This window comes from Pocillopora damicornis, chromosome 8 (assembly GCF_964200805.1).
Source record: "Pocillopora damicornis chromosome 8, jaPocDami1.2, whole genome shotgun sequence".
In the NCBI taxonomy this organism is placed as follows: domain Eukaryota; kingdom Metazoa; phylum Cnidaria; class Anthozoa; order Scleractinia; family Pocilloporidae; genus Pocillopora; species Pocillopora damicornis.
In genome coordinates, this window is record NC_142677.1 from 18062554 (window position 1) to 18087603 (window position 25050).

At 37.7% G+C, this 25050-nt stretch overlaps 4 protein-coding genes across 5 annotated transcripts; 1 reads left to right on the forward strand and 3 right to left on the reverse strand.

Annotated features, from left to right (window-relative positions):
- Positions 1 to 1268: 1268 nt before the first annotated feature.
- Positions 1269 to 10340, reverse strand: LOC113671828 (malonyl-CoA decarboxylase, mitochondrial). 2 transcript variants are annotated; one of them, XM_027188086.2, is made up of 14 exons: positions 10168 to 10340; positions 9172 to 9271; positions 8558 to 8728; positions 8158 to 8205; positions 7852 to 7947; positions 7133 to 7273; positions 6810 to 6962; positions 5259 to 5423; positions 5004 to 5103; positions 4056 to 4214; positions 3586 to 3683; positions 2876 to 2958; positions 1953 to 1999; positions 1269 to 1765 (listed from the first exon to the last, which is right to left on the reverse strand). In XM_027188086.2, exons 1-14 carry the CDS (start codon positions 10197 to 10199, stop codon positions 1563 to 1565), a joined length of 1596 nt encoding a protein of 531 aa, XP_027043887.2. In that variant the 5' UTR covers positions 10200 to 10340; the 3' UTR covers positions 1269 to 1562. The 2 variants fall into 2 exon arrangements, with proteins under 2 accessions (XP_027043887.2, XP_089069988.1); XM_089213862.1 differs by having other exon boundaries at positions 9180 to 9271; positions 10168 to 10276.
- A 757-nt stretch (positions 10341 to 11097) lies between these two features.
- On the reverse strand, positions 11098 to 18155 carry LOC113671827 (uncharacterized). The gene is made up of 5 exons (XM_027188085.2): positions 17892 to 18155; positions 15079 to 15277; positions 13575 to 13926; positions 12045 to 12098; positions 11098 to 11784 (listed from the first exon to the last, which is right to left on the reverse strand). The coding sequence occupies exons 1-5, from the start codon at positions 18032 to 18034 to the stop codon at positions 11462 to 11464; spliced, it is 1071 nt and encodes a 356-aa protein (XP_027043886.2). The 5' UTR covers positions 18035 to 18155; the 3' UTR covers positions 11098 to 11461.
- Positions 15798 to 17539, forward strand: LOC149041689 (uncharacterized). Its single transcript, XM_089213863.1, has one exon. The coding sequence runs from the start codon at positions 15863 to 15865 to the stop codon at positions 17498 to 17500; it is 1638 nt and encodes a 545-aa protein (XP_089069989.1). The 5' UTR covers positions 15798 to 15862; the 3' UTR covers positions 17501 to 17539.
- A 1456-nt stretch (positions 18156 to 19611) lies between the features above and the next one.
- Positions 19612 to 24849, reverse strand: LOC113671873 (24-hydroxycholesterol 7-alpha-hydroxylase). The gene is made up of 4 exons (XM_089213752.1): positions 24609 to 24849; positions 24347 to 24520; positions 22125 to 22595; positions 19612 to 21065 (listed from the first exon to the last, which is right to left on the reverse strand). Exons 1-4 carry the CDS (start codon positions 24691 to 24693, stop codon positions 20575 to 20577), a joined length of 1221 nt encoding a protein of 406 aa, XP_089069878.1. The 5' UTR covers positions 24694 to 24849; the 3' UTR covers positions 19612 to 20574.
- Positions 24850 to 25050: the final 201 nt, after the last annotated feature.

A 25050-nucleotide genomic window follows, 5' to 3' on the forward strand; every position in this document is an offset into this window, starting at 1 on the left:
AATATTCCACGTGAGCGCTGACCACAATGTTTTTCGTTGGATTACGCAGTAAGGCTAACTTTTATGGAGATTTAAGAGACATATCAAGACCATCAGGATGAAAAAGGCACATTATTATCGAAGAAAAACGACGGGGTATGAGTAACATTTCATTAAAATGCTAGGCCCACTTTTACTCCGGACCATAAAAATAAGTTGCGGAAAAAATTGAGAGTCACAGGTCATTAATTTAAGTTTTTCCGCATTCAAGAATTGCGTAAGTTATTTGACGTGGAGCTCAAGTAGTAACACGGTTCCGCGCGAAAAGTTTGCCGACCAGCCAAAACCTAATTTGTTTAGTCTTAACACGGTTTGAAGGGTCAGTCCTATTTAGGGTAGCGTTCAAAACCGTCATGAAGGCGAACAAATCTGTTTTGAACTTTGCCCATTTCTTAAAAGGTACTAGTGCAATTTTTAAAACCCTTTAATATCCAGAAGTGATAAACTCGTAAGTTCTCACCATAATAATCCAGACCTTTTCCAGTAGAGGTAATTATAATACTTAGACTTGTCTGTTTAGTTACTAGCGGGGAGAATTAACATCGGATCTTGAGAGTTAAAGGGTTAAGGTGGCTGATCATTGTATTTAAGTGCGCCGTGTCTAGTTGGTCGCTTTCTTGAAGGGGGGGGGGGGGTTTAAATATAAGCCGTTTCTTGGGTAGCGCAACTGATTTGAAATAAAGTTAAAAAGTATTTTTGTCATTCAGTGATAAGGAGCTGGCCTTCTACACTTCATGGCAACTTCATGTACCAACAGAAGTGAAATTAGTGTACGACTGCTGAATGATGTTTAAGTACTGTTGTCGGAGACTTGTAAACTACCTTTTGAATGAAAGGGAGGTTGTAAGGGAAATCGAGTGTCACTGGTTAATCATATCGGGAAATAATGTGATGTGGGTAAGAAGCGATGCCACTCAATCTTTCACAGAAGGTTTCTCAAAAATTGGTTAAAAAAAGCGTCAGGTAATTCTCACAGAGATCGATTGAAAGAATTAATTTCGATGAAAAAAAATTATACAAGTATTCCTGGAGGTAAATCAGTTTAGTGACGGAGTAGAAAGAAAACTAAAAGGGAATTTCGGTCAACTTTCTCAAATTTCCTGTAAACATCGAATTCGTTCGCAAGTATTTTGAAATAACAGGGTTATACAGGCCACCCCTAACTGGTTGTTTAACACATCTGAAAAAAAACTCATTTTGCTATTTAAAAAAAATTTAAAACATGAGAATCTTTTAAAAATGATTTAGTTATTATATGAAACCAAATCATGAATGCGCGCTTGTGGTGAAAGGACTTCCAACATAAAGGTTTCTGAACTCTTTCCATTTGTATCTCTAAGACACTAAACTGACAGAATGCAGGCTAATCCCTAGTTTTTTCCTTATTTCATACAGGCTTGTTTCCAGTGACATGTAAGCGTTCCCACATGCACCATCCATTACTATGTCCATATATGCACTGCAAGTTTTAAGATGGTCTAGTCGGGGGACTTCTAAGTCACTCAAAGGTCAAGATGACCATGTCACGCCCGCAATGGCTCCAGAAACTGTGGCGATGCAGCAACAGTACCGTTCAGTAAATACTGTTGATTGTTCTTATCCACATCTCCTAGGACATATTTATAGTTCATCATCAGTCCAAAGGAATTATCCATTCCTCGTGCGCTCACATCCGCCAACCAGTTTAACCTCCACATCCACGCACCATTCCTGATATGAAAATTACCTGACGGCGAAGAGACGATAAATACATTTCAGTTAAACTTATTTTAATAAATAGCGCCTCATTTAAATTTAATGAAAGCAAAAACACGAAGCGAACCACTCTTGCCAAAACTTTGAAGTGGGACCTTCTGTGTAATTAACCTTGGATAGAAAAGAGAAAGGAATTTGCTATCTCTTGAATCACTTACCAACTGGATCCATGACAAATCCTCGCCTTTTCTCTTTGTATAAATACCTGGAAAGATCAGAAATGGAGAAAAGTTTGATTAATAACTGTGTTAGAAGGCTCTTCGAATGTACACGGGTACTTTTTGGAGGGAGGAAGAGGGAGGAGCTTGGGAACGAGAATGGAGCGCCCGAAGACGCAAGGGACCAAATCACGATTGGTCCAAGCTTAACCCTTTACAACCAAACATCAGTATGCATATTCTCCATACTGTTCTCTATACACTTCCTATGGTGCTGACAAGGAGAATTAGCTCAACAATCCAGAGCTTCTGTAGTTGTTGATCATTTCCATTATTCTCATGACCCTAATGTTTGCTTCAGGGGAGATATTGTAAGGAGAAATTAGATGCTAGTCACTCTTGGGGATCCAAGGGTTAACATCTGGGCCGAATTGTTCAAAGCTGGGTTCAGATAACCCAGGATTAGTGTGAAATCTGATTTCAGATCTGTGAGCTTTAAAAGAATATCAATTTTAATTCCACTGTTCTACAATTTGATGATTTAATGCTCTAAAAACAATTGGGAAAATAATTCCAAAACGGCTTTTGATCAGAGAAATGTAGAAACCTGGATTAAAATTTAACCCTAGGTTAGCGATAACCGCCTTTCGAACAACTGGGCCCTGATTGGTTGAAAGGGTGGCGCGATTTTTCTGGACTAATCACACAGCGCATTAAGGCAAAATTCATCCAACCACGGACAATTTCAATGACTCCCAATTAAAATTTGATCCACATCTCCAAACTGAGTAATCACCGGTTGGTGACTGATAACGTTGACGATAAATCAGTCCATGTCGTCAAGAAACCTTCCTCCTTGTTCCATCTTCCGATTACCATAATCCCTAAATATCCCACAATTTAAAAATAATAACGGTACGTACTTGGTACAGAGGCGTACTAATGGTTTCCTTAGACAGTCAGCTATACTTGGGTTAAGGTGCCAATCGCTGGTTTCTAAAAGGTTCTGACAACAGACAAACAATGCATTTTTCAGAGACAGTTGATTATCCGTAGCTTAAAGCTACTTTAACTTTCTAAAATGCCTGAGGACAATGGGCTGCAAAACTCTCTTCCGTCATTGCCAGATTACGATTTTTATACCTTCTAGAATAGAAATATTGGAAAGACTGAATTTGAAATGTTAAGACGCGAACTAAGAAAACTACGTCGAATATATCCCGTCGAAGCTTGCCGAAACAAATTTCTTCTCTTTAAACTGGTGCTTAAAAACAATATCTCTCGTGGGAAACTGATAACAACAATAATAATAATAATAATAATAATAATAATAATAATAATAGAAATAATAACAATTTTATTAGCCATTTTAATACCAATAGTAAAAACAGTAACACTTGGATTCTTGCATTCTGGGCCATTTTCATTCAGTCACTATCCAAAACAAGAAAGACAAACTTTTCAAATTGGTGCGTCATACTTAAACAGATGTGTTTTGCCCTTGCGCACTCCTCTGCGAATCAATCGCTTGATAATTACCATCGAAGCAGGCCACACGATTAATAGAATGAGAAGAAATCAAAATTTAATTATGTTTGGCGCTGAAGCCATCTAAATAACGGAATACACCAACCTTAAACAAGGAGAGCGGAGACAATTCCGAATTTGAGTGGCTGCCTTGGATAATTTCCTGTTCATCTTCCAAAAGTAGCGTTTGGGGAACGTCATTTGCTAGCAAGTAAAACGATAAAAATCAACAATCTCGACGAATACATCTGAACCTACTTTAATTATGAACCCATTCGCCATCGAATTCTCTGTAGCTTAGATGGTAGCTTAGATGGTAGCTTAGCTTAGCACACCCTGCGGATAGGCTACTTTTTCGCGGGCAACTGAAGAAAAGCTTTCAAATGGTCAACTGAGATTCAAACTTTTACTTGTCTTCACTGCCTTCTGTAAAGAAGAGAAATCCATTCAGAGAAAAGGCAAAAATTACTGAATGCCTAGTCTTCATTTAAATTATTTCTTCCTTCATTTTTCTTCCTAGTTGGGACATTTCTCCCCCTCCCATTAAGCTGGTATTTCCAAAGTAACGTTTCTTACCCTGCTGTTCCAGGGCGTGCGATAGCTGTAGCTTTAGCCACTGTTTGAAGCCAGGGATAGGGGACAGTGTCGAGTATTGCGTGATGTTTGGAAACTCGTGCCGTAACTCTTCCACGACGTGCTTAATCAGAAAATTACCCAGATCTACGCCACTAAGTCCTACAAAAAGGGAAGAGAAATTATCTGTACTCATCCAAACCGTTTTACAGTTGTTCACTAGTTGAATCTCCTTATGCATATTTGTCCATCACAGATAACACTTCCTAACCAACACCTCTGCTGTATTTAAAACAAAGTTTTTTCCTTACAAAGCCAGGCGCTCTTGTCAACAACGCTAGATATAAGAATTATGGCAAAATTCATCGCCAATCTGAATGTCATGACAAGAGTATCAATGTGGCATATTGTAATGGAGAGGCAGAGAAACTCGGGACGAGAGAGACCTTTGGCCGGATCATAAGGCTATGTTCTTGAGCATGAAGCTTGACTATCATACGACCTCGCTCCACCCAAGAATACAAGTCGGTACCAACGAACAAGAAAACCCAACGAAAAGCTGGGGAGTAGACTGGGACTGAGTGGCATCCTATCCACGGGGAACAGTAATACTTCTAGTTACTTCATGCTACGTAAACCAGGTAAGGCTTGTGCAGCTACACTGTAAGCCACCTGGCTCGATTGCAGACTTACAATAACCTTCCTACCTTTAATCTAAATGACAGTGCAAGGCTGTGTTTCCAGCCTTTTTTGGACTTGTAGCCATTTAAATTCAGTTATTTATTTATTGAAAAAAAAAACCCTAGCCTACGCACATGCATCCATTTCTTCTTTGAAGGTGGGAGGTGGAAGGATTTGATTACACATAGACCACAGTACTCCTTAGCCCATGCAGAAAATAAAAGTATCAATGTTTCTGGGAAACCTATCCTTCATTGCCTAAAAACACACCTTTTTGTGTCGAAGTGATAGAATAAAACACTGCTGCGGTTCTTTTCTCTAATTCATATTCACACGCGTCTCGATCCACCTCCGGTTCACTCAAGATAACCTGGATTGAAAGAGAGACTGCAGTAAAACACTGACTAAGGAACAGAAATCAGTTGATGGTAACACCTTGGCCATTATCAAAATAATTTTGGGTTTTTAAGAAGTACCCTTAAGAATGAAAAGCTTTTTCCAGACTTTTTCTGAATGACAACCCACCTGTATATTATCAGCAATTTCATATTCCAGTGCAGTGTGTAACACTACCACAGGTTCACCAGGCATGGAGCGATGTGTGTAAATATAACATCTCCTGTCAGGAGCAAGTCGCCGCTTCAGGTCTTCCCAGCCAGACATTGAATGCACTGCCTCATAACGCAATACCTGAGTTACAGAAAGCATAACATTGTTACCTCATCACCATACATCCCGAACAACCAGGAATATTACAGTTTCTTTTCAATACAAATTTCAGGATCAGTCATTTTGTAATTTACAGGGACACTAAGACCCTGCTCAAAACAATGAATCCCGACTTATCATACATCAAGCTTAAGACAGAACAACATAGGCAATTTACCCCAACCAAGAAATGAAACCTCTCACTCAAGGTAAGGTTGAAATTCTACCCTAGGGGACAATTTCCCCTTTACTACATTTACAGGATTGTCAAAAAAGCCAGCTACCGGCGCAATTCACCGTCCACCCTGAAAAACACACCAGCTATTCTAATTATTTTTGGTTCAATTGTCAGCATAGAAGCAGGGCTAAAAATTACGGTACGGTCTACGGTCTAATACGGCGGTACGGTCGCCGGTCAAAATGACCTGTAAAACAAAGTTTAACTCGGTCATTTCTGTAGCGCTTCTTCGAGCTTCTAGTTCGAAGTGCACTTTTTCCTATCTTCTGTTTCATTCTCCTCAGACAATATCTCGTTGAAAGATGGATTACACACTCTAGTCTTACTTTTTCCGTACATTTCGACTAATTAAGGAAATGTTTGACACCCTTTTTTGGAGATGAACTTGTCACCGGCTTTTGTCAACCCTGCCCCTAATATGCTAACGAAACTTTTTTTTTCTGAATCATTCTACCGACTCTAATCGCGTCATTATTGTGCGGCCTAAGTGTCGAGCGGTATGGAAAGGCCTGCCCGCTGAGTATTCACGCCGAACTTAATTCAGTCTACCTGGAACTGAATCGTTTCAAACGCACTGCCACTACCTTCTAGGTGAGTCGGATCTAATTCCTGAGTTCGGCAGAGTAATGGCGCGACACTTCGCACCGCCTTTTTGAGTCAACATATCGTTAGGGCATAGCATTTGAAATAAAAATAAACTTGTGAGGAAATTAAAAACTGTTCTATCGTAGCCTCTCGTTTAGTTTTTATTGCGTTGTGTTGTTGTTGCTGTTTGTTGTTGCTGTTTGTTGTTGTTGTTGTTCAGCTTCCTTTTTTTCGTTTGACTTTTAGTCATTTAATGTGACTGTTCAACGTGACCGCCGAATCGAAACTTTGACCGGTCAACCCCAATCAGGCCGGACATTCTCTGGTCACCGGCCGTTATTTTTACCCCTGGGAAGCATGATATTGTGTCACCTACTCATGGATTCACATGGGTTTATACGGGGAGATTTAAAGCTCCACCTAGTATGAAATCATTCAAATTTTTGCGAAAGAATGATGAGGTGAGATCTTAGAAACAGAGATACTCCTGTTGACTTGGTAATTATATGAAAAGTATGAATTACGTGCAGCTTGCCAATAAGCACCTTTTCTAGAATACTACCAGGTGATTCCCAGGTGACCTGTCTGAGATCCAGTAATCCAACAGCAAACCACTGAGCCAAGAGATTCTTGATGGATGAACTAAGAGCCTGGAGTTCTTGTCTGGCAAGTCGATCCTTCTCTTCATTCAGCCCTTCCTTGCAAGAAATGTATATTAAATACTTATGTCTACTTCTTTGCACAAGTAAAATGCCACAGTCAGAGTATTTTAACACACTACTGTGCAAATAAAGGGCACTAACAAAATCAACATGATATTTTTAATGGAAACTGGCCATTTCTCATTCTGAAGACAGCTCTCACTCACCAACAAGTCACCTCTCATGTCAACAATGTCCTTCACACCTCCTGGTAGCTTACTGATCTGGGACAGTAATTGGGTATGAGCTGGTTCGAGAGCTTGCCGCAACTTTTCCTCTGCTTTTAAAATGGCTGGAAGTCCATTTTCCTATGAATAAAACATGAAAAATGGCAATTTAAAATTTGCCTGGAGGCAAAGGTTCTTCAGACTAACCAGTTATCTAGCCCTTTCACTTCAAGGATCTCCTTACTCCTGGCCCTTTCTTTTAATGTCCAGTCCAATAATTATTTTTTGACAAATCAAACAACAGCTCCAAGTTATAACTAGTTTTTAATTACAATCCTTTCTAATTGACCATAAACTGGTACTGTATGGACAATTAGTTTGTAGGTTACTAAAGAGAGGGACTGGCTTCAGACCAATTAATCCTGTTCAAAAGTAGAGATATAGCCAAGGTTCATTTATAGCAATATATCTGTCAATAGCAGGGTGGTTTGTCCAACTATTTAATACAAGAGGGATAAAAATGGCTCAACATTGCTATTGGAAAAAAATGTTCTTCATTTCTTTAAACTGCTTCAGATGTTGCCCTTTCATATCTCAAGGAAATATAAAGAAATATAATCTACTTAAATTCTGACCACTCATGGCAGTTGCACAAATACCTCACACCGTTACTATTGAAAACCTGGGTTTAAATTGCATTAAAATATATTGTAGTCCACCTGAGAGTTTGCCAAGCTGTTAGCGACTTGTAGAACATCCTTGTGGTCTACACCAAGATCTCGTTCCAGAACCAAAAAAAATGCCAGTTTCTCAGCCTTTCAAAAGAAAAAGGTTCTCATCATTTAACTAATGAAAACAAATCTCTGCTAATTAAAGGGTATAATTCCTACACAGCCAAGCTAGTTCACCTTGGAGTTTACAATTTGTAAAGCTGATAAAATAACATGCTTCCTTCTGTGTTTTCAAGCAAAAGAATTTCTCAGCTTATGAGTAAATTTAAATCATCAGTTACATCACTAACTCACCTTTGTTGACAATCCACTGTAGAAGTGTTTGATTTCTTTGGCAACAGCCTACATTTCAATTGAAAAAAAAAAAACCTTAAACCCTTCTGCCAATAGCACATCACATGTAGCATGTCCATCTATGCCTAAGGAAAATTTCTGGTAAAGCTAAAAATGAGAGTTGAGATCTTAATCATTGCAACATCATGATAGGAAGAATAATTCTGAAATTGTTCCCTCCCCCTCCCCAACCTGAAAAGGTGACAGGAGGACTGGGGGTGGGGATATGCCAGGATGAACTAACATCCTTTTCAGGGGAGAGTAACAATAGTCCTGGCTCTGGCCTTTATAAGCCAGCTTGAACAGGCAGCATGCTTTCACAAGGCTTCATATGCTAGCTGAGTACTAGACAATTGTTTACATTTGGCATAAGATCACCCCCTGAGTCTGTTCTCCTCATTCTTGCTGCTTTACTCAGCATTTCACGTATTTGTGTCATCCTCATCTGGGATGGAAAATCCTCAACATGTGGTGGAGAGCTGTCAGCCATCTTAAATAACAGCCTGAGCCACTTGGACTCTACATTGTGAACCTAACAATAAAAAGAGACCCGCAAGCAAAAATTGGAAAATCATATTATAGAGAGCTAAATGTCTATATTCCATTGTGAAAGAAGACACTGTAGCTTATTTAACAATTCAATTATAAATGAACTGAAGTCATGTTGCATGACAACGGCTGAGGGCAAAGCCCAAAACAACTGTCACTCAGAATTTGAGAGCCAATCATCAAATTTATTTTGGTATAAATCAAATGGTTCTTCAAAACTTAAAAACAAGGCAGGCTTATTTTCTAGAATGGATGAGCATAAGTTTGTACAAAAAAAAAACAATAACAGCTTGATATTTTAGATTCACACACCTTATAGTGTATTGCTTCAGGGGGAAATTACAGTTGAGACAATTAAACCAATCCTATCTATCTTCTCTGAATTAAAATGTGCAAAACAGTTTATTAAGTGAAAATACAATTTACCACATTACTTGAGGATGTGCAATAACTTCTAGTCCTCCAATGTAAAACACAATGTTTGGATAGTTTATTTTGATTCCAGTTTTTGAATCCTGGAATGAATCTGAACAAATAGGAGAGTACAGAGAAGATGAAAAATGAAAATATTAGCATCAATTTCACCCTGAACAACAAAACTGAAACGAACTTCATAATTTGCAACCCTGATTAAAGAAAAAATTTCCTGTAAGATTGTGAATCTGGATGGCATCGTGAGTGGTCAGGCAAAATAAAAGAGACCCTTTGTCCTGAAAGGTCATATGGTAACATGCAAGATCGGCTGGACTTATCTGTTAGGTATTGCATGCTCTACATGAAGAAATTGGCATATTATTTTTGTGCAATCTTTCAGGTTATATTAATTAGTGGATACTGGCCTCTTTCTTTTCTAACATGTAGGTTTTTAAAAACAAAAAGAATGAGGAAATAAAATGAGCAATATCAAGTCGTCTTGAAATCACTTGATCTGTAGCCAACATGTACATACATGTATATTGTAATTTCATCTATTCTCGTCTGAGTTCGTTCAGAAATTATAAACACGTTTGAATTGCATATATACATATATTACTAAAGAAATATTTTGACCATATCTAGTCATCTTGAAATCACACTTGATCTACAACGAAGTATGTTGTAATTTGATCTTTCCTCGTCAATTTTAAGAGTGATACTACCTAATGACGTTTAAACCGTATTTTCAAAGTTTCTTCATAGGTAATAGCAATACAAAGATTACACTATAAAAAGGTTTAACCTGATGAGGTATTGCGTGCTCGTAAGTTTTGAAATAAATGAAAGATAGGCTGTAAAAATTAAAGACGAGCATCACAAACATAAGCCTAACACAACAGGCAGTACACTAAAGAGTATTTGAGAGCAAAATTTGGACTTACGCGACAAAAATTTCACTGATATATCTTTATCTTATCAAAAATCTTTCTAAAAAGCTGCACTCACCTTAAGACCAGCACACGTTGCAGTATTTTCATGACACTTTCAGTTTCACTACGCTTCTTGGAAAGTTTGAGACGACTGAAGAGCTGTAGAGTGACCAGCGGACTACCACCTAAGAATATTTTTTCTTGTTTAAGTAATTTGTATGTGTCCTGAAGAACTGCGAGGCCTTTGACGAAATGCGAGAAGAGAATGGGTGTTGGGGGGGTTAGCCTTTATTATGGCGAGTTAACGAAACAAATTCACAGTTGTTTATTCAACCGAATATGCTCGATTTAACCCTTTACCTCCCATGAGTGACCAAGACAGAATTTCTCTTTACAATATCAATACAATATCAACCAGATGAGTGACAAGAATAAAGAAAAATATCAATTTGGAGGTAATAAGTTGATCCAATACTGAATTCTCTGAACTAACGTTATAAGAATTGGTTGACAGTGAGGAGAATTACAAATGTGATCTGGGAGGTAAAGGGTTGAGGTGAAAGTGAACAGTGGTGGAAGGGGTGTCTGGACTAACTTGCAATTTGAAGCGATAAGAAATTGATGATAGACAGTATATATTTGTTATACAGCTTTACAAATCTTCATGTTAAATCTCATGGCATATATCTATGTAGGCCATGACAAACAATATTCTTGTCCTGTAATTTTTTACCTAACTTTGCTTGTAATGGTGAGCCCAAACATATACAGGGTTGTGGGTGTAAGTTTCTAAGAAACTGTGGTGCTGCATCAGTGGGGAGTATAACAAGATAATTTTGGTTTTATCAGCAAAGAAAATTGGCCAAGAATTTCAAAGTTAACGTTTTGAGCATTAGCCCTTTGTCAGAGCAAATTTATCAACTCAGTTGATAAAACCAAAAGTATCCCCATATAGAAGGTTTATGTGTAGCAAGATCCTATAAACTGTTTGTTCAGCCCTGTAGCCTTTCACCATAACCAGATAATTTTTAATATAGATGGTTCAATAAATATCTTGTTAAAAGCTCTCTATAAGATCTCTATCATACAGTATTCACAGTCATATATACACATTTGAAAACTACAGTCAAACAATACAAAAAGACCATATTAAAGAACATGAAAGCAATAAGACCTATGTAGATGTAACAGCAATGCTTGTAAAAAAAATTGATCTTGTACAAGATAATTTTGAAATTAACAGTCTAAGTACTTCAACATATTTTTGGTAAAAAAGAATAAAAAAAAAGTTGACACTGGCTAAAAAATATATTGTTCTAGACATTTCAGCTACTACTTTAACATCTCTTTATAACTGTCATGAAATGCACTCATGATGAGCCACAGTATTTGTCTGCCAGTCTGTTTTTTCCAAGACTCTGGAGTGCCACTGAAAGATGAGCAAATGTTGCAGTCTTTCCTTGGTCAATCCAGGCTAAAAGCATTTGAAAAGCTTTTTCCTTTATTCCAGGGTACTGAATATTGTCACCCTGGATCTCCTCTAGTTTGGCATTTGGGATTTTCAGCTTTCGTCCCAAAGGCTTCCAGAAAGAGACAATTTCTTGAGATAAGTTTTCCAAGACTTCTTCTGATGGCTGTTTATGATTGCTGTGATCTTCTTGGTCCATCTTTATCTTTTTGGGTGAGGGACCAACTATTTTCCAATAAAACAGGCAAGATGTTCATGAACCAGTTAAACCTTACAATCTCAAAAGCAATCAAAACAAAGCTTCTCTTTACAATATCAATACAGTATCAGGCTGATCAGCATTGAGCATAAAGAAAATTAACAGTGGGCAAAATGTCATGAAATGACATTTAATTCTCAGGAAAATTGAAAAATAACCATAAATATATCACTAAAAGGAGAAATGATGGATGAACTTGAGGTTTTATTAAAAAAAGTTGTCTGACCTTCAAAGATCTCCTTGTCCTGACTGTCTGAGAAACTGTCACTGATTTTTGTATCTGTATTAAAAGGAAAAAAGCTCATTATTGTCCAGCCAGTAGTAAAACATTTCACAACAAAGGTAAAAATAACATGAAAGAGGGTGATGCTCAGGAGAGCTTCTTTTCCATGGGTTCAATCAATCACAGAAGATATGCCTGAGCAAGGATATAGCTTGAAAAGGGACATGCATAAATATCATTCTTAAAAATGATTCTTTATCAGATTAATTAGCTCCATCAACTGAAGTTTTAGTCTAAAATTCTTGGTAACAATAAATATCCAAACAAATAACACCCTATCAAAGATTTCTTAAACCTTCCCAGCAGGACAAATATTAAGTATAGTCTGAATACCAGGGTCCCATGGCATTCTGAATCAAAATAGACTCTAATGATAATTTGTTTTATGCTAAATAAGGGCTTGTTTTGGTATATCAAAAAAAGTTTAGACAGTCAGAAATTTTACTTTTTTTCCCATACCAGACATTGATAGCTGATGGATACTAAAAATCAGATACATCCCTACTTATTTAGGATGGTCAGAGATGAATCAGAAAAATCACAACCACTTCTTTTTTCCCCAACATGTTCCAGATTCTTGTCAGTATTCATTTAGGGTGTATGAAAGTTTCAGTTTTGGCTGTCAAGAATTTTGGTGATGCTAGTTTTTACTTCAAACGGCTTATACTATTTTGCAAAATGAAACAAAACAAAACAAAACCAGGTGACATATAACAAAACTAAAGGAATAATGCACATATATTTTGTAATAAGGTAAAGATAACTTTCACAAGGATTTTGGAGTAATCATGAATTAACAAGAAGGATTTTCATTCAATTTGCAACGTAGTAATTTAAGAAGAAGTACTATGCAAAATTGACTAATAGTCCATTTGGCAAAATAGTATCTCTCCTAAAATTATTATTTAGCAAAAAGTACTTTAATATGGTTTAAGAAATAAGAGGAGGCCATAATCTTTGGTGATATATTAATTTGTAATGTTTAAATGTATTTTTGTGAAATGAAAGAGGTCAAGTTGTCACCACAGGGTGAAAATAGGTGATTTTGCAAAACAATAACTCTTCTGAAATTACTACTTTGCAAAATGAATAAAAATCCTTCTCATCAATAGATGATTACTCCAAAATCCTTATGAAAGTTATCCTCACCTTATTAAAAAATACATTTGCATTATTCCTTTAGTTTTGTTATATCTTGCTTGGTTTCGTTTAGTTTTGTTTCACAAAACAGAAAGCCACTTCAAACAAATTCTAAATTGCTTGGGTAGAGTCACACAAAGTTTAACATTCAATCAGTAGAATTGGGGGCACATGTGTTTGCAATTTTCCTGATATACTGGCACAGTCTGGGATGGTGAAGAAACAGTGAAATACACTATCATCCCAGATTGTTTTTTCCAACTAATGATAGCCAGCATTTCACTGTGATATTAGTCTTGGTGAATAAAAAGGTACAATAAATAAGAAACATACAAGTTCCTTCCTGCAGATGTATCAGAATTTCACTGGTCAATGTTCCTTTATTGTAACTCAGTTCTCCACATCCTTTGTGATGAACAGCAATCAGTGCCAGTCCCTCAGAGGCCAGTACTGGTGAACCAGAGGAACCGGTCTCTGTATCAGCTTTATAGAAAACAAAGGGTTTCTCCACATTTGAAATTTTTTCTTGAGAGAAATGCTTGGGTCGTCCTTTTGGGTGCTGAATTATCATGACATTCTCCCCCTTTTTCAATTCTGGCTCTGGTTCCATAAGTATGGGTTGAATGGTTAGGTTCAAACCATCAATATCTGCCTTGTTCACACCAACAAATGTATAGTCAAGCTCCTGACAACAACAAAATTAATCATGAGCACAATGTGAAATACCTAAAATGCTGACTATGGTAACTTTACAAGGCGATAACAGAGCATGTCAAGAGCTATAAAAATTTCAGAGAAATGGCTATGCCTCATTGCAAAGTGATGGAGCAAACAAGAAATTAATCCAGAGAGCATAGGATTAACTCCTGGGTTGGGTTGTTCAAAGCTGAGCCAAGATAACCCAGGATTAGGGAGAAATTTTATGTCAGATCTAAAAGCTTTCAAAGAATTTTTTTTGTCGACAATGTTGTGATTGGATGCTCTAATGAGAATAGAGAAAATTATCCCAAACAGGCTTTTGAACAAAGGAATTAAGGAAACCCAGATTAAAATTTAACCTTGGGTTAGCACTAGTTGGCCATCAAAAACTGGGTCCCAAAGGAAACATTTTTCAGATATCTTTTCACAGAAATGATTGTATCATCCATAAAACTATCAATTTCAAATTGTGGCACAATTGAAATATGTCAAAATGGAAGTGTCCAAGAAACCCACAAGCGAGGAAGGTTGAGAACAAATGATCAACAAACAAAATTAATGTTTATTCAAGGTTCTCTCCAATTAGCCATGGTAACCAAGCCTAGCACAAGATGGAAACCTTCTGTAATTGATTGGTCTAAGTTGGAGATGAAACTGTGAAATCAACTGGAAAGCCAAAATCCAAATTTATTGCATTACATCATCAGTGTACATTCTCCTTAGTCAAACTCATTAGATAAATCTCCTGTTACTATAAATTTGCATTTCATAGTCCTAATAGAGAACCTTTGTTTATATTTTAAACTCCCAAACTCCCATATGGAAAGCAACCTTTAGGACATTGCCTACAGGAATATTTTCTCTAATCCGACGAAATTTTGAAAATCCTCGAATGCAATTTCCAAATGGCGCAACAACCAAAATCGGTGTGGGGGAGGAGGGGGAACCCGATAAAAAATGGAGTTTCAAATTTTATTTATTTCTTCAGTCCTGTATTAACAAAAAAGTCACGTTTGTCTCAAAATAACTAGAATAGAGAGGAGACGGGCACGTCTAGCCTCCAAATTTTAAAATTGCTTAGGAAGCTTCATTGTAGAATTGGACGGTGCATTGTATCACATGCACATACTGCACTAACCTTGTTGGTACGAAACATTTTTTCTGGTTTTAATTTAACCTGCTGTCCTTCTTCTGATCCTTCATACCCGAACGTGGCATGAGCTTTTTCAGCTTCGTTTATTGAGCCAAGCACGTGGTTATTAGTAAACACTCCATAAATTTCAACACAACCTCTTTCACTTGGCATATTAAGCTTGGATAGGAAACCGGTACCTCGCCTAAAATTTGAGAAGAATCGAGATAAATTCTTAATAAAGAGACCACAACTTTTAGTTTGCAAGACATGTTTCGACATTCTTATGTCATCTTCAGTTGTAAATGCGATTTTAACGGTTGTACATTTGAATTTATATGAAATTACATTACAAATTACGTCATATTGTTTACGTACGATTCGAATATTAAATACGAAAAGACGTGACAAAGCACGTGCTAGATGGGGAAAGAAGGAGAAAAGAAAAATAATGATAATAATAAGAAAAATTATTATGATAACAGAATCAAAAGGAAAGAGACAGCTCTAGATGCTTCAATTGCTGATTAAGGATGGGTTTGTCCCACTTAATATGCAATGCCTCTTTGATCTTAATTTCGTATTTCGAAGCGGCAGAATCTAAAATGGTGAAACATTCTGTACCACAAGAGTCGAGACAGGCCTTTGATGATTGTAGGTGCTTGTAAATGTGTGAAGTTTTTTCAGACTTGTTTTTTCGGACTTGAAGAAATACAGGGTATTAAAGAATCTAAGGAGGAACAAGGACATTGTAATACTGAAACCTGACAAAGGAAATGGCCTGGTTGTCATGGACAGGAAAGCCTACGAACAGGGTATTTTATCTATTATCAGTGACACTTCCAAGTTTAAGGTTAATGATAAAGATCCAACATTACAAAGGGAAGGTAAATTACAACGTTTTTTGAGAACACTTAAAAGTAAGGGTCACTTAGACAAAAATACCTATGAGAGAATCTACCCAGTTGGTTCTCAACCAGCCAGGTTTTATGGGCTACCTAAGATGCACAAGGCTAGACGACCTAATGAAACACCTCCCTTTCGACCAATAGTATCTTCAATAGGTACCTACAATTACAATTTATCTAAATTCCTTTGTAATCTTCTCGAGCCACATGTCCCACACGAATACAACGTCCGCGACACGTTCTCTTTTGTACATGAAATCAACCAATTATCTACCTCAGGGAAATTCATGGTATCTTTCGATGTCGAGAGCTTATTCACTAGTATACCTCTCGATGAGTGCATAGATATTGCGATTAGGTATATTTATCAAGGTAACCCTGGTCTTAAGATAAACGCCGCTGACCTAAGAAGGCTTTTTGCCTTTGCGACAACTGAAACCGGTTTTCTGTTTGAGGGAGTGTTTTACGATCAGATAGATGGAGTTGCCATGGGGTCCCCACTTGCTCCAGTACTTGCAAATCTCTTTATGGGACATCATGAAAAAACCTGGTTAGACAACTATTCATTATCTGAAGTTGTTTTCTACAGACGCTATGTCGATGACACCTTCTGTTTGTTCAATAATGAGAAGGACGCGGTATTGTTCTTTGATTATTTAAACACCAGACACCCTAGTATTCGCTTCACAATGGAAAAGGAAATTAATGAGAAATTATCGTTCTTAGACATATTGATTGACAACAGTAATCCATCCATAATTACTAGCGTCTACCGCAAGAAGACGTTTACTGGTCTTCTGACGAATTATTTTAGCTTCACTCCTATGATGTACAAATTAGGTTTAATAAGAACTTTGGTTGACAGAGTATATAAGATCAATAATTCCTGGGTTGGTTTCCACAAGGATGTACAAAAACTTATTTTCTTGCTACGGAAAAATTGTTTCCCTTCCAGCGTCATAGACAGGATTATCTCCAGGCATCTGGCCAAGAGCTATAATCCTTCTCCCACGCATAACGCCACATTAAACTCCGGAAAACCTTCTTCGCATTATTTTAAACTTCCTTATGTTGGGCGGTTTTCTGACATCGCTCAAACCAAGTTAAGGCAACTACTGAAACGTTATTGTAGACCTGATTTAGATATTAAGTTAGTCTTCAATACGTTTAAGCTCAGAAACTTGTTCAGTGTGAAAGATTCAGTACCACCAGGTCTACGTTCGCGTGTCGTTTATAAATTTTCGTGTGCTGGCTGTAATGCCAGTTATATTGGTGAGACCACTCGCCACATCTGTACACGGGTTCGTGAGCACCTCTTGTCTGAAAAAACTTCACACATTTACAAGCACCTACAATCATCAAAGGCCTGTCTCGACTCTTGTGGTACAGAATGTTTCACCATTTTAGATTCTGCCGCTTCGAAATACGAAATTAAGATCAAAGAGGCATTGCATATTAAGTGGGACAAACCCATCCTTAATCAGCAATTGAAGCATCTAGAGCTGTCTCTTTCCTTTTGATTCTGTTATCATAATAATTTTTCTTATTATTATCATTATTTTTCTTTTCTCCTTCTTTCCCCATCTAGCGCGTGCTTTGTCACGTCTTTTCGTATTTAATATTCAAATCGTACGTAAACAATATGACGTAATTTGTAATGTAATTTCATATAAATTCAAATGTACAACCGTTAAAATCGCATTTACAACTGAAGATGACATAAGAATGTCGAAACATGTCTTGCAAACTAAAAGTTGTGGTCTCTTTATTAAGAATTATTGCCACTCTGCTGTCTTTACGTCCAATCGAGATAAAGTTAATATGCACAACTTAAAAGTCTTGGGAATAAAAGAGAGTACTGAAAAATACCACTAAGGAAACGATAATTATAACAATAAAACGAAATCCTACTTTAGTCGCTCTTTGCGGGAAATCGGGTCTTTGAGAACAGTCTCGATGTAACACACCGCGTTGATTTTATCCGTGAGAAGTTTGGTACTCTGAAGGCCATTCCCTTCACTTAACATGACTTCATTTTGTTCCATGGCAGCCATGAAAATAATTTCAGCGAGGTAGCGAGGAGGAAAATGCTAGAGTGAGCAAATTTTGTTTACGTTTTGCTTCCACCTAGTCGCCATTCTTATGCAAATAATCTCCCGCGCAAGTGAACTCTTCCCCAGTCTACTCCCAGGAAGGATAGAGAGGTCAGTCTGGGCCCTTCTGAAAGATTTGTCCCAGACAGACTCCCATACATAGTTTTACCTGTATCAAATTTACTTTCCAAACCCATTTTCGCTCAAAAAGAAGTTTCGTGACTTTGAGAGACCTTTATTAAGCGAATACCGACGGGATATTGGGTGTTTGTTCAACATAAGGTCTAGAAAGTCACGTTACGATAAGCAAACATGACTTTCTAAGAACGATCTCTGAGGAAATTCCGCCCGGTATCTCAAAGGGTGTCCCCCGGGAGCTCTCTCGGGATCTGGCGGATAATCTCGTCTGGATCTCGCACTGAATCCTGACGAGATCCTTAGTGACAGCGACAACAACTAACCCTTTAACTGGTAAGAGTGACTAGCATCTAATTTCTCCTTACAATATCACCCCTGAATCATGAAGTAAGGTAGTGAGAATAGAGAAAATTATCAGCAGCAAAGAAGCTGTAAATTGTTCCACAAATTCTCCTTGCCAGCGCCTCAGAGAATGTATGGGGAACAGTATGGAGAATACCTTTACCGATGTTAGGGTGTAAAGGGTAAAGAAGGCAAACGACCAGTAAAAAGAGATAAACACACAAAAAGTAATGATAAATACATACATTAACAGGTAAAACGATTTATGTGCAGCCAAAGTTTAATTTTTAAGTATGGGGTAACCGAAAAATCCAAGTGTACAAGTAAGGTTGTAAATTAAGTCTAATAAATGAACAAGTAAATAAACAAATAAAATATCTGATGAAGTTAAATTTTAACCAAACAAGAACGTTCCTTTAGAGGGTTCAACTGAGTATTGTCCGCTGACTTTTGAAAACTTTAATATTTGGCCACTTCCAATACAATCAATTCTTATGTTACTGCATTTGATGCATTTCCTAAAAGAGCAGTTACTTGTAGTGAACGATATAATAAGCCCCAAGAGGTTTTCTAGGGCTCTTGCAAGTTCCCAATAGGAGTACTTTTAATAAGAACACGAAGGGATCCAAAATGAGATTGGGGATATCACCCTGCTTAAGGAATGCCGTTTAAAATATTGTATGCATTCCTTTGTTTGAGGAAGTAGGTTTCCATGATGCACTGAAACGCTATCTTGTCCAAATGAATAGAAACAGAATGGTATAAACAACCGCAAAAAAATTTTATCGCAGTATCATTTCGCTATGAGTTTTCACTGAAGCGTTCTCATTTAGGGGAGGTGAGAGAGAGGCAAGTTGCAAACTTGAAGCTCTCTACAAGGTACTTACTTGAGCATTTGGAGCTCAAGAAAAACATTTGCTGATAACTTAGACTTTCGCAAGAAATCAAAATTACTTCCGCCTTGCGTTCGCCTCGACTTCTATCTTAAAGTGATTCTGCCCTCACTGTCCTATGGTCTCGTCTTATGGGGATAGTGCTGTAATAGTGAAATACTTCAGTCTCTGAAATGGCCCCATTGAAGAGCAGCAAGATTTATTTTAAACCTTCCCCATGATATTTAGTCATAATATTTAGTCATTACTTTCAAAGCATTACATCCACATGTACTTTAAGATCAGAAGATTTTATTTACACATAATACCTGTTAAGTTAATCCCTCGAAATACTGTAATTTACATGAAAGTTGATAACCTTTACCTTTCTCGAAATGGCTGTACATCTTAGGTTTTAGACAAATCGCAACCTTTCGTGAGTCCATTGACACACTAGATCTTTAAATAAACGACCCCACAAGCTTTACAGCTTTAACAATTATCGTTTCAAAATAAAAGGATTTGAACAACCGCAAAACATTTTTATCGCAGTATCATTTTTCCATGAGTTTTTATGTGAGCGTTTTCATTTGGGGAACGTGGGAGAGGTAAGATCTAGTTTACTAGAAACTCGAAGCTCTAGACAAGGCACATACTTTAGCGTTTTCGGTAAAAGATGTATAAGAATAGTTTTCATCAAAATGTCATTTTATGTAAGTCCTATGACAAGTAACGCGCCTGTTTACAACCTTCAAAATGGGAGACTTACTAGTCACACTTTGTTTATTGTCCTGAAGTCGTTGTTAATTAGGCTTAAAGCGAAACAAGCTATTTCACTGGAGGGAAAAATGTAATGCCCACAGACACCAAGAGAAGGTTCCCCTACCCTTCCCCGTCCCAGCCCGATGAAAAATAAAACAACGACAAAAAATATGCATGAAACAAACACTTTTGACACTGCTCAGGGTGATGAAACAAGGTGACACTGCTCAGGGTGTGAAACAAGGTGATTTGATATAAATACGTTAAAAAATTTAAGTTTTTCGCTTATAAAGTCTGGGTCAATTGGAGCATACAAAACCACGAACTTTCGCGAAAAGAAATGTTTTGTTTCTTTCCTATAAACAACAAACTGTCCATGAATAGTTATCAAACAGTTCTAACTCTCTTGTGCATCTTCACGTAACATGGCGATAAAGGGTGCGGAACGCCCACGACATGTCGCGGAGACGGCAAAGGAACCTCTTCCTTCACTAACTCTAGGTCAAAACTACAAAGAAGAAGAGATATAAACATTTGTATTTCCATCATGGCAAACCGACGACCTGGACACTGAAAGCGACCGCCGCCAAACGCAAAGAATTTGTCAGAGGGGGCAGATTTATCTGAGCCTACAGTCTGATTCCAGCGTTCTGGAACGTAGGATCTTGCATCAGGATAGATGGCTTCGTTTTGATGCGCCCAATAAGTTGAAATCATAAGCATATCACCTGCTGGAATTGTAAATTCACGGACTTGCATGGGTCCGGTAAGTTTGCGAGCAATCATTCCTGCTGGACGCAGGCGAATGGCTTCCAAAATACAGTGCTCCACCTTGCGCAATTTCTTAACTTCTTCCAAAGAAAGTTTCGCCAACGACCCTGCAAGACATGAACGAGTTGCATCACAGAGCTCTGTTGAGTTTCAAACAGAGATTAGTGATAATTTTACAGCTACCCTCTTTGTATTCAAGGAATTATCGTCCTTCGTCTTAATAAAGAATATTCAACAGCAAGTGTTGTTCTCAAGTATACAAATGCAACTTAGGATGCAATGGGCACACAGCTGGGTTAATCCTTTAACTCCCATGAGTGACCAAGAGAGAATTTCTTCTTACAAATCAATACAATATCAAGCTGACAAGTAATGAGAATAAAGAAAAAGATCAATTGGGGGATTATTAGTTGATCTAATGCCAAATTCTCTGAACTAACATCATAAGAATTGAATGGATGACAGTGAGGAGAGTAACTACTAAGATCTTGGGAATGAAAGGGTTAAAACAGTTAGTGAAAGAATTCATCTAGCTGCTACAGCTTTTTGATTACAAGAGTCTGGATACAAACATAAATTCAAGTGACCCTATGGTGAACTTGTGGATATACTGTGCAGGATGCGACTATGATATGCTGTCTCAGGTGGCTAAATAAACTTATAAATGGGTGAGTTCTTAGACCTTGAGACTCTGCCCTCCAAGGCTCTGCCACTTAACCACAGACTCTTTAGTGAGCAAGGCCAGTATTACCTCATTAACCTTTTCACTCCCAGGAGTGACCAAGACAGAGTTTCTCCTTACAAAAATCAGTACAATATCAAGAAGGCAAGTGATAAGATTAAAGAGAAATATCATTTGGGCAATTGTTAGTTGATCCAATACCAAATTCTCTGGACTAACAGAATAAGGACTGTATGGCAGACAGTAAGGAGAATTGGAGGGCTCAGAGCAAGAACGATCCCTTGATTTTTTGGCCATTTTTGAAAGTGTTCAGAAGTAGTTGAATTTTGGCATGTGGACACTTTCAAAAATGGCCGAAAAATCAAGGGATCGTTCTTGCTCTGAGCCCTCCAATTACTTATAAGATACAGGAGTGAAAGGGTCAAGAATTCAGATAGGTATTGTAACACTTCAGGCAGGGACAACAAGAGTCTAGTGTACTTACCACTGTCAATGTATGGCCCTAGTACAAGATCAACCTCCTGTTGGAGATCCTTTTTAATGCCTTGATCACTCAGTACAAAAGCCAAAGTCCAAAATGTGATTGGCACTGCATTTGCAAGGGATGCCCAGAGCAGTAGAGTTGCATAATTTGGTGCACAATCACCTTCCAGTGATTCAACCATGGCTTGAAGTAATGTGTCCTCTACATTTGCATAAGTCTTCTTTTGCAGTGCCTTGCCAAACACATCCAACAGAAAGTATTTTGATTTTGCCCATTCTTTTAACAAAAAATCTGGTAGCTTGGCACCATGCTCAAAATTACTATCAAACTGATCAAATTGTTTCTGAAAGTGTTTAAATTCATGATGAGTTTGAGGAAGAATTCCCTCACCAAACAGGACAGGTACAACTGCACTGAACACAATGTCACGAGCCAAAGTCATCAAATCAACTTCAGAGCCAGTAATTTTTGCTTGGAGAATTAAATGAATGAACACGAGTAGAGGAAAACATAAATAAATAAAAATAAAAGTGTTTCACAAACATAGCATTTACCCCCCCCCCCCCTCACTGACTTGTCATGCAGCCATAGTTAGCCTTGCATGTGCAACATGACTGAATTTTGCAATTATTTACTGAACAGGAGAGCTGGGTGGGAAAGTATTTGACTTAAGGTCCTCACTTAATGACTGAAAGTCAAATATTTTTCCATCTGGCCCAAACTTACTCAGCTAATAAGCATTTCATCATATGACCAACAGTCTTCCTCTTTCTTACCTTCTACTTTCAGCTGATCTCACAAGGCTGTATAGTATTTCTGGCCTTGTGGCTTTCGGATAGCTTTTATTTTTTAAATGCCTTTTCAGTACAATAATTCCCAGGGCTGCATGCATCATCCAATAACAAGGAAACTTCTATAGAGTATGCTAAGTTCAGAGTAGTTCACTTCCCACTCCTGTGTCAGGTGTCCCAGATAATTCTATGGTACCCTTTCAAATCACCTGTAAGTCAAACACTTTTCAGTGCCATTTCAGCACCTCATAATTTGAAAATTGTTATTGTTATCACCCCATTTTAATTCTTAACAATCTGTCAGTGGTTTGACTTTTATTGTGCTGAAATAACCTGATGAGAGCATAAAGCATGAGTCATGCAAGAAAAATTGAGTATAAACTAGTTATGCCTCTTCTCTACCTGCATAAATTGTGCCACCCCTCATAATTTCCAGTTCTTTAGTGAAAAGTGCAAAAAAGAGGAAAATTGTGTGTTCAGTGGGATAGTGCTGGAATGACAGACTTGACAAGGTTTAAAAGTGAAGCCAGTTCTAGTCTCCTTACTCACATGCACTGTAGCAACTTATGCCATGTTTCTATGTTGTAGAAAGGAGCCTTTTGACACTGTTTCTCTCCAGAGTGGAAGGTTGGTCAATCTGGAGTCTATGGCCAGCATTTTTTAATTCATTGGTTTCCCTGACAATTTATTAGCACATATTTATACTCCTACAGGGAAAGGAACCATCTGATGAACATGATAAGTGACTTTGGTTTAAATTGGCACCTGATTTAACCTTTTGATCCAAAGTCAAGAGCACTACCCATTAAGGTCAACAAGTCTCCAAAGGAGTATGTCAATAAGTTGGGAATTCAAACTGCAACTGTTCTAAAGGTTTCTTTGAGTGGTGTTAAAAACTTGAACACTTCCCGCCCTTCTAGACATACCAGTACAGCTTTTCATACGTTTTACTTCTACCAGTGACTAATAGCCACATTTATAGTGCACTGAATGCCTTTTTGCCATGGAAACTGTAATTCATATGGTTATGGTTATTTGGCTTATTTCCAAGGCTTCATGCTGGAAATCTCATCTAAACCTTTCAAGCGTTGAGTATGGAAAATTTTCCACGCTAATAGCTACTCAGATTATGGATTCCACAAAGTGTGTGAACCTGGGTTTTTTTTAAATGTACATAACCTATGACCTCAAGCCCTGATTTGTAGCACGTCAATTCGTTTACGATAAATCTTTCAACCAAGTCATTTTGATGGCTCCATAGAATTGAGAGATCAGATCGTTGTCATTGGCACTAATCTGCCCCATAATTATCCAGCTAAGCCGAAGGTCTGTAATCAATATCACAGAAAATTTCACCTCGCAGCGGTAGGTTCGTCCTCTGTAAAAAAAAGAATAATTATAGCTTCAAATAAAAGATCCACACAAACTTACCACTTGTGGCATATTCTTCTAGTTTCCGACCAACTTTTGGAGTTAATTTGCTCAAGTTAGAAGAGGACAGCCTTCCTTTGACTAAATCATGAATTTTACGATGATTAGCAAAGAAATCCACCCTGTTGATTCCCGCCGTGTTCTTCACTGCATCTTCGACGGCTCGCTGGAAGTCTGCTTGAGGAGAGTTAAAAAATAAATGGAAATCTCGGACATCAGTCAAAAATGTCATTCGCTGACCAATTGCATAAAATGTGAAGACCTCGCCATGCTTTTCGCTGGATTCTTTGATGAAAGTCAGCGGTGCTTTTCCAAACTCGATCGCACATCCGAGCCAAGGAATCCATCCTTTGATAATCGGTGAGTATTTCACGTTCTTCGTACGCAACAAATTAAGTGTCAATAAAGAAATCACGAGTAAAGCTGCAAAAATGATGAATGATGAAAGCTTTCATAGTTCCGCAAATGCAGCCATGTTTGTTGTTCGAAAGAGTTTATGGGACAGAACGCCCCCTGGCGCGGGAGCACCACGCGGGACCCTCTGTGTAATTTTCACGTGACACCTGATCTCATCCTAAATTAAGGTAATCAGATAAAAAAAAGACCAAAAAAGAGACTAATGTTGCTTAATAAAATCTCAAGAACAAGGCTGATACGATAAAAAGATAAATAAGTAATTCCTAACAACCAACTATCTCAAGCTA

Excerpts from the sequence above, each read along its gene's own strand:
- LOC113671828 (XM_027188086.2), bottom strand. The coding sequence starts at position 10,199 with ATGAAAATACTGCAACGTGTGCTGGTCTTAAG. Across the intron at positions 8,729-9,171 it reads GCACATCCTCAAGTAATGTG|GTTCACAATGTAGAGTCCAA; the intron begins GTAAATTGTATT and ends TTTTATTGTTAG. Across the intron at positions 1,766-1,952 it reads ATTTGTCATGGATCCAGTTG|GTAATTTTCATATCAGGAAT; the intron begins GTAAGTGATTCA and ends CTTCGCCGTCAG.
- LOC113671873 (XM_089213752.1), bottom strand. The coding sequence starts at position 24,693 with ATGGATTCCTTGGCTCGGATGTGCGATCGAGTTTGGAAAAGCACCGCT. Across the intron at positions 24,521-24,608 it reads CCAGCGAAAAGCATGGCGAG|ACTTCCAGCGAGCCGTCGAA; the intron begins GTCTTCACATTT and ends CTCCTCAAGCAG. Across the intron at positions 22,596-24,346 it reads AGAAGAATATGCCACAAGTG|CAAAAATTACTGGCTCTGAA; the intron begins GTAAGTTTGTGT and ends TAATTCTCCAAG.
- LOC149041689 (XM_089213863.1), top strand. The coding sequence starts at position 15,863 with ATGGACAGGAAAGCCTACGAACAGGGTATTTTATCTATTATCAGTGAC.
- LOC113671827 (XM_027188085.2), bottom strand. The coding sequence starts at position 18,034 with ATGGCTGCCATGGAACAAAATGAAGTCATGTTAAGTGAAGGGAATGGC. Across the intron at positions 12,099-13,574 it reads ACATCTGCAGGAAGGAACTT|ATACAAAAATCAGTGACAGT; the intron begins GTATGTTTCTTA and ends CTTTTAATACAG. Across the intron at positions 11,785-12,044 it reads GGACAAGGAGATCTTTGAAG|TTGGTCCCTCACCCAAAAAG; the intron begins GTCAGACAACTT and ends ATTGGAAAATAG.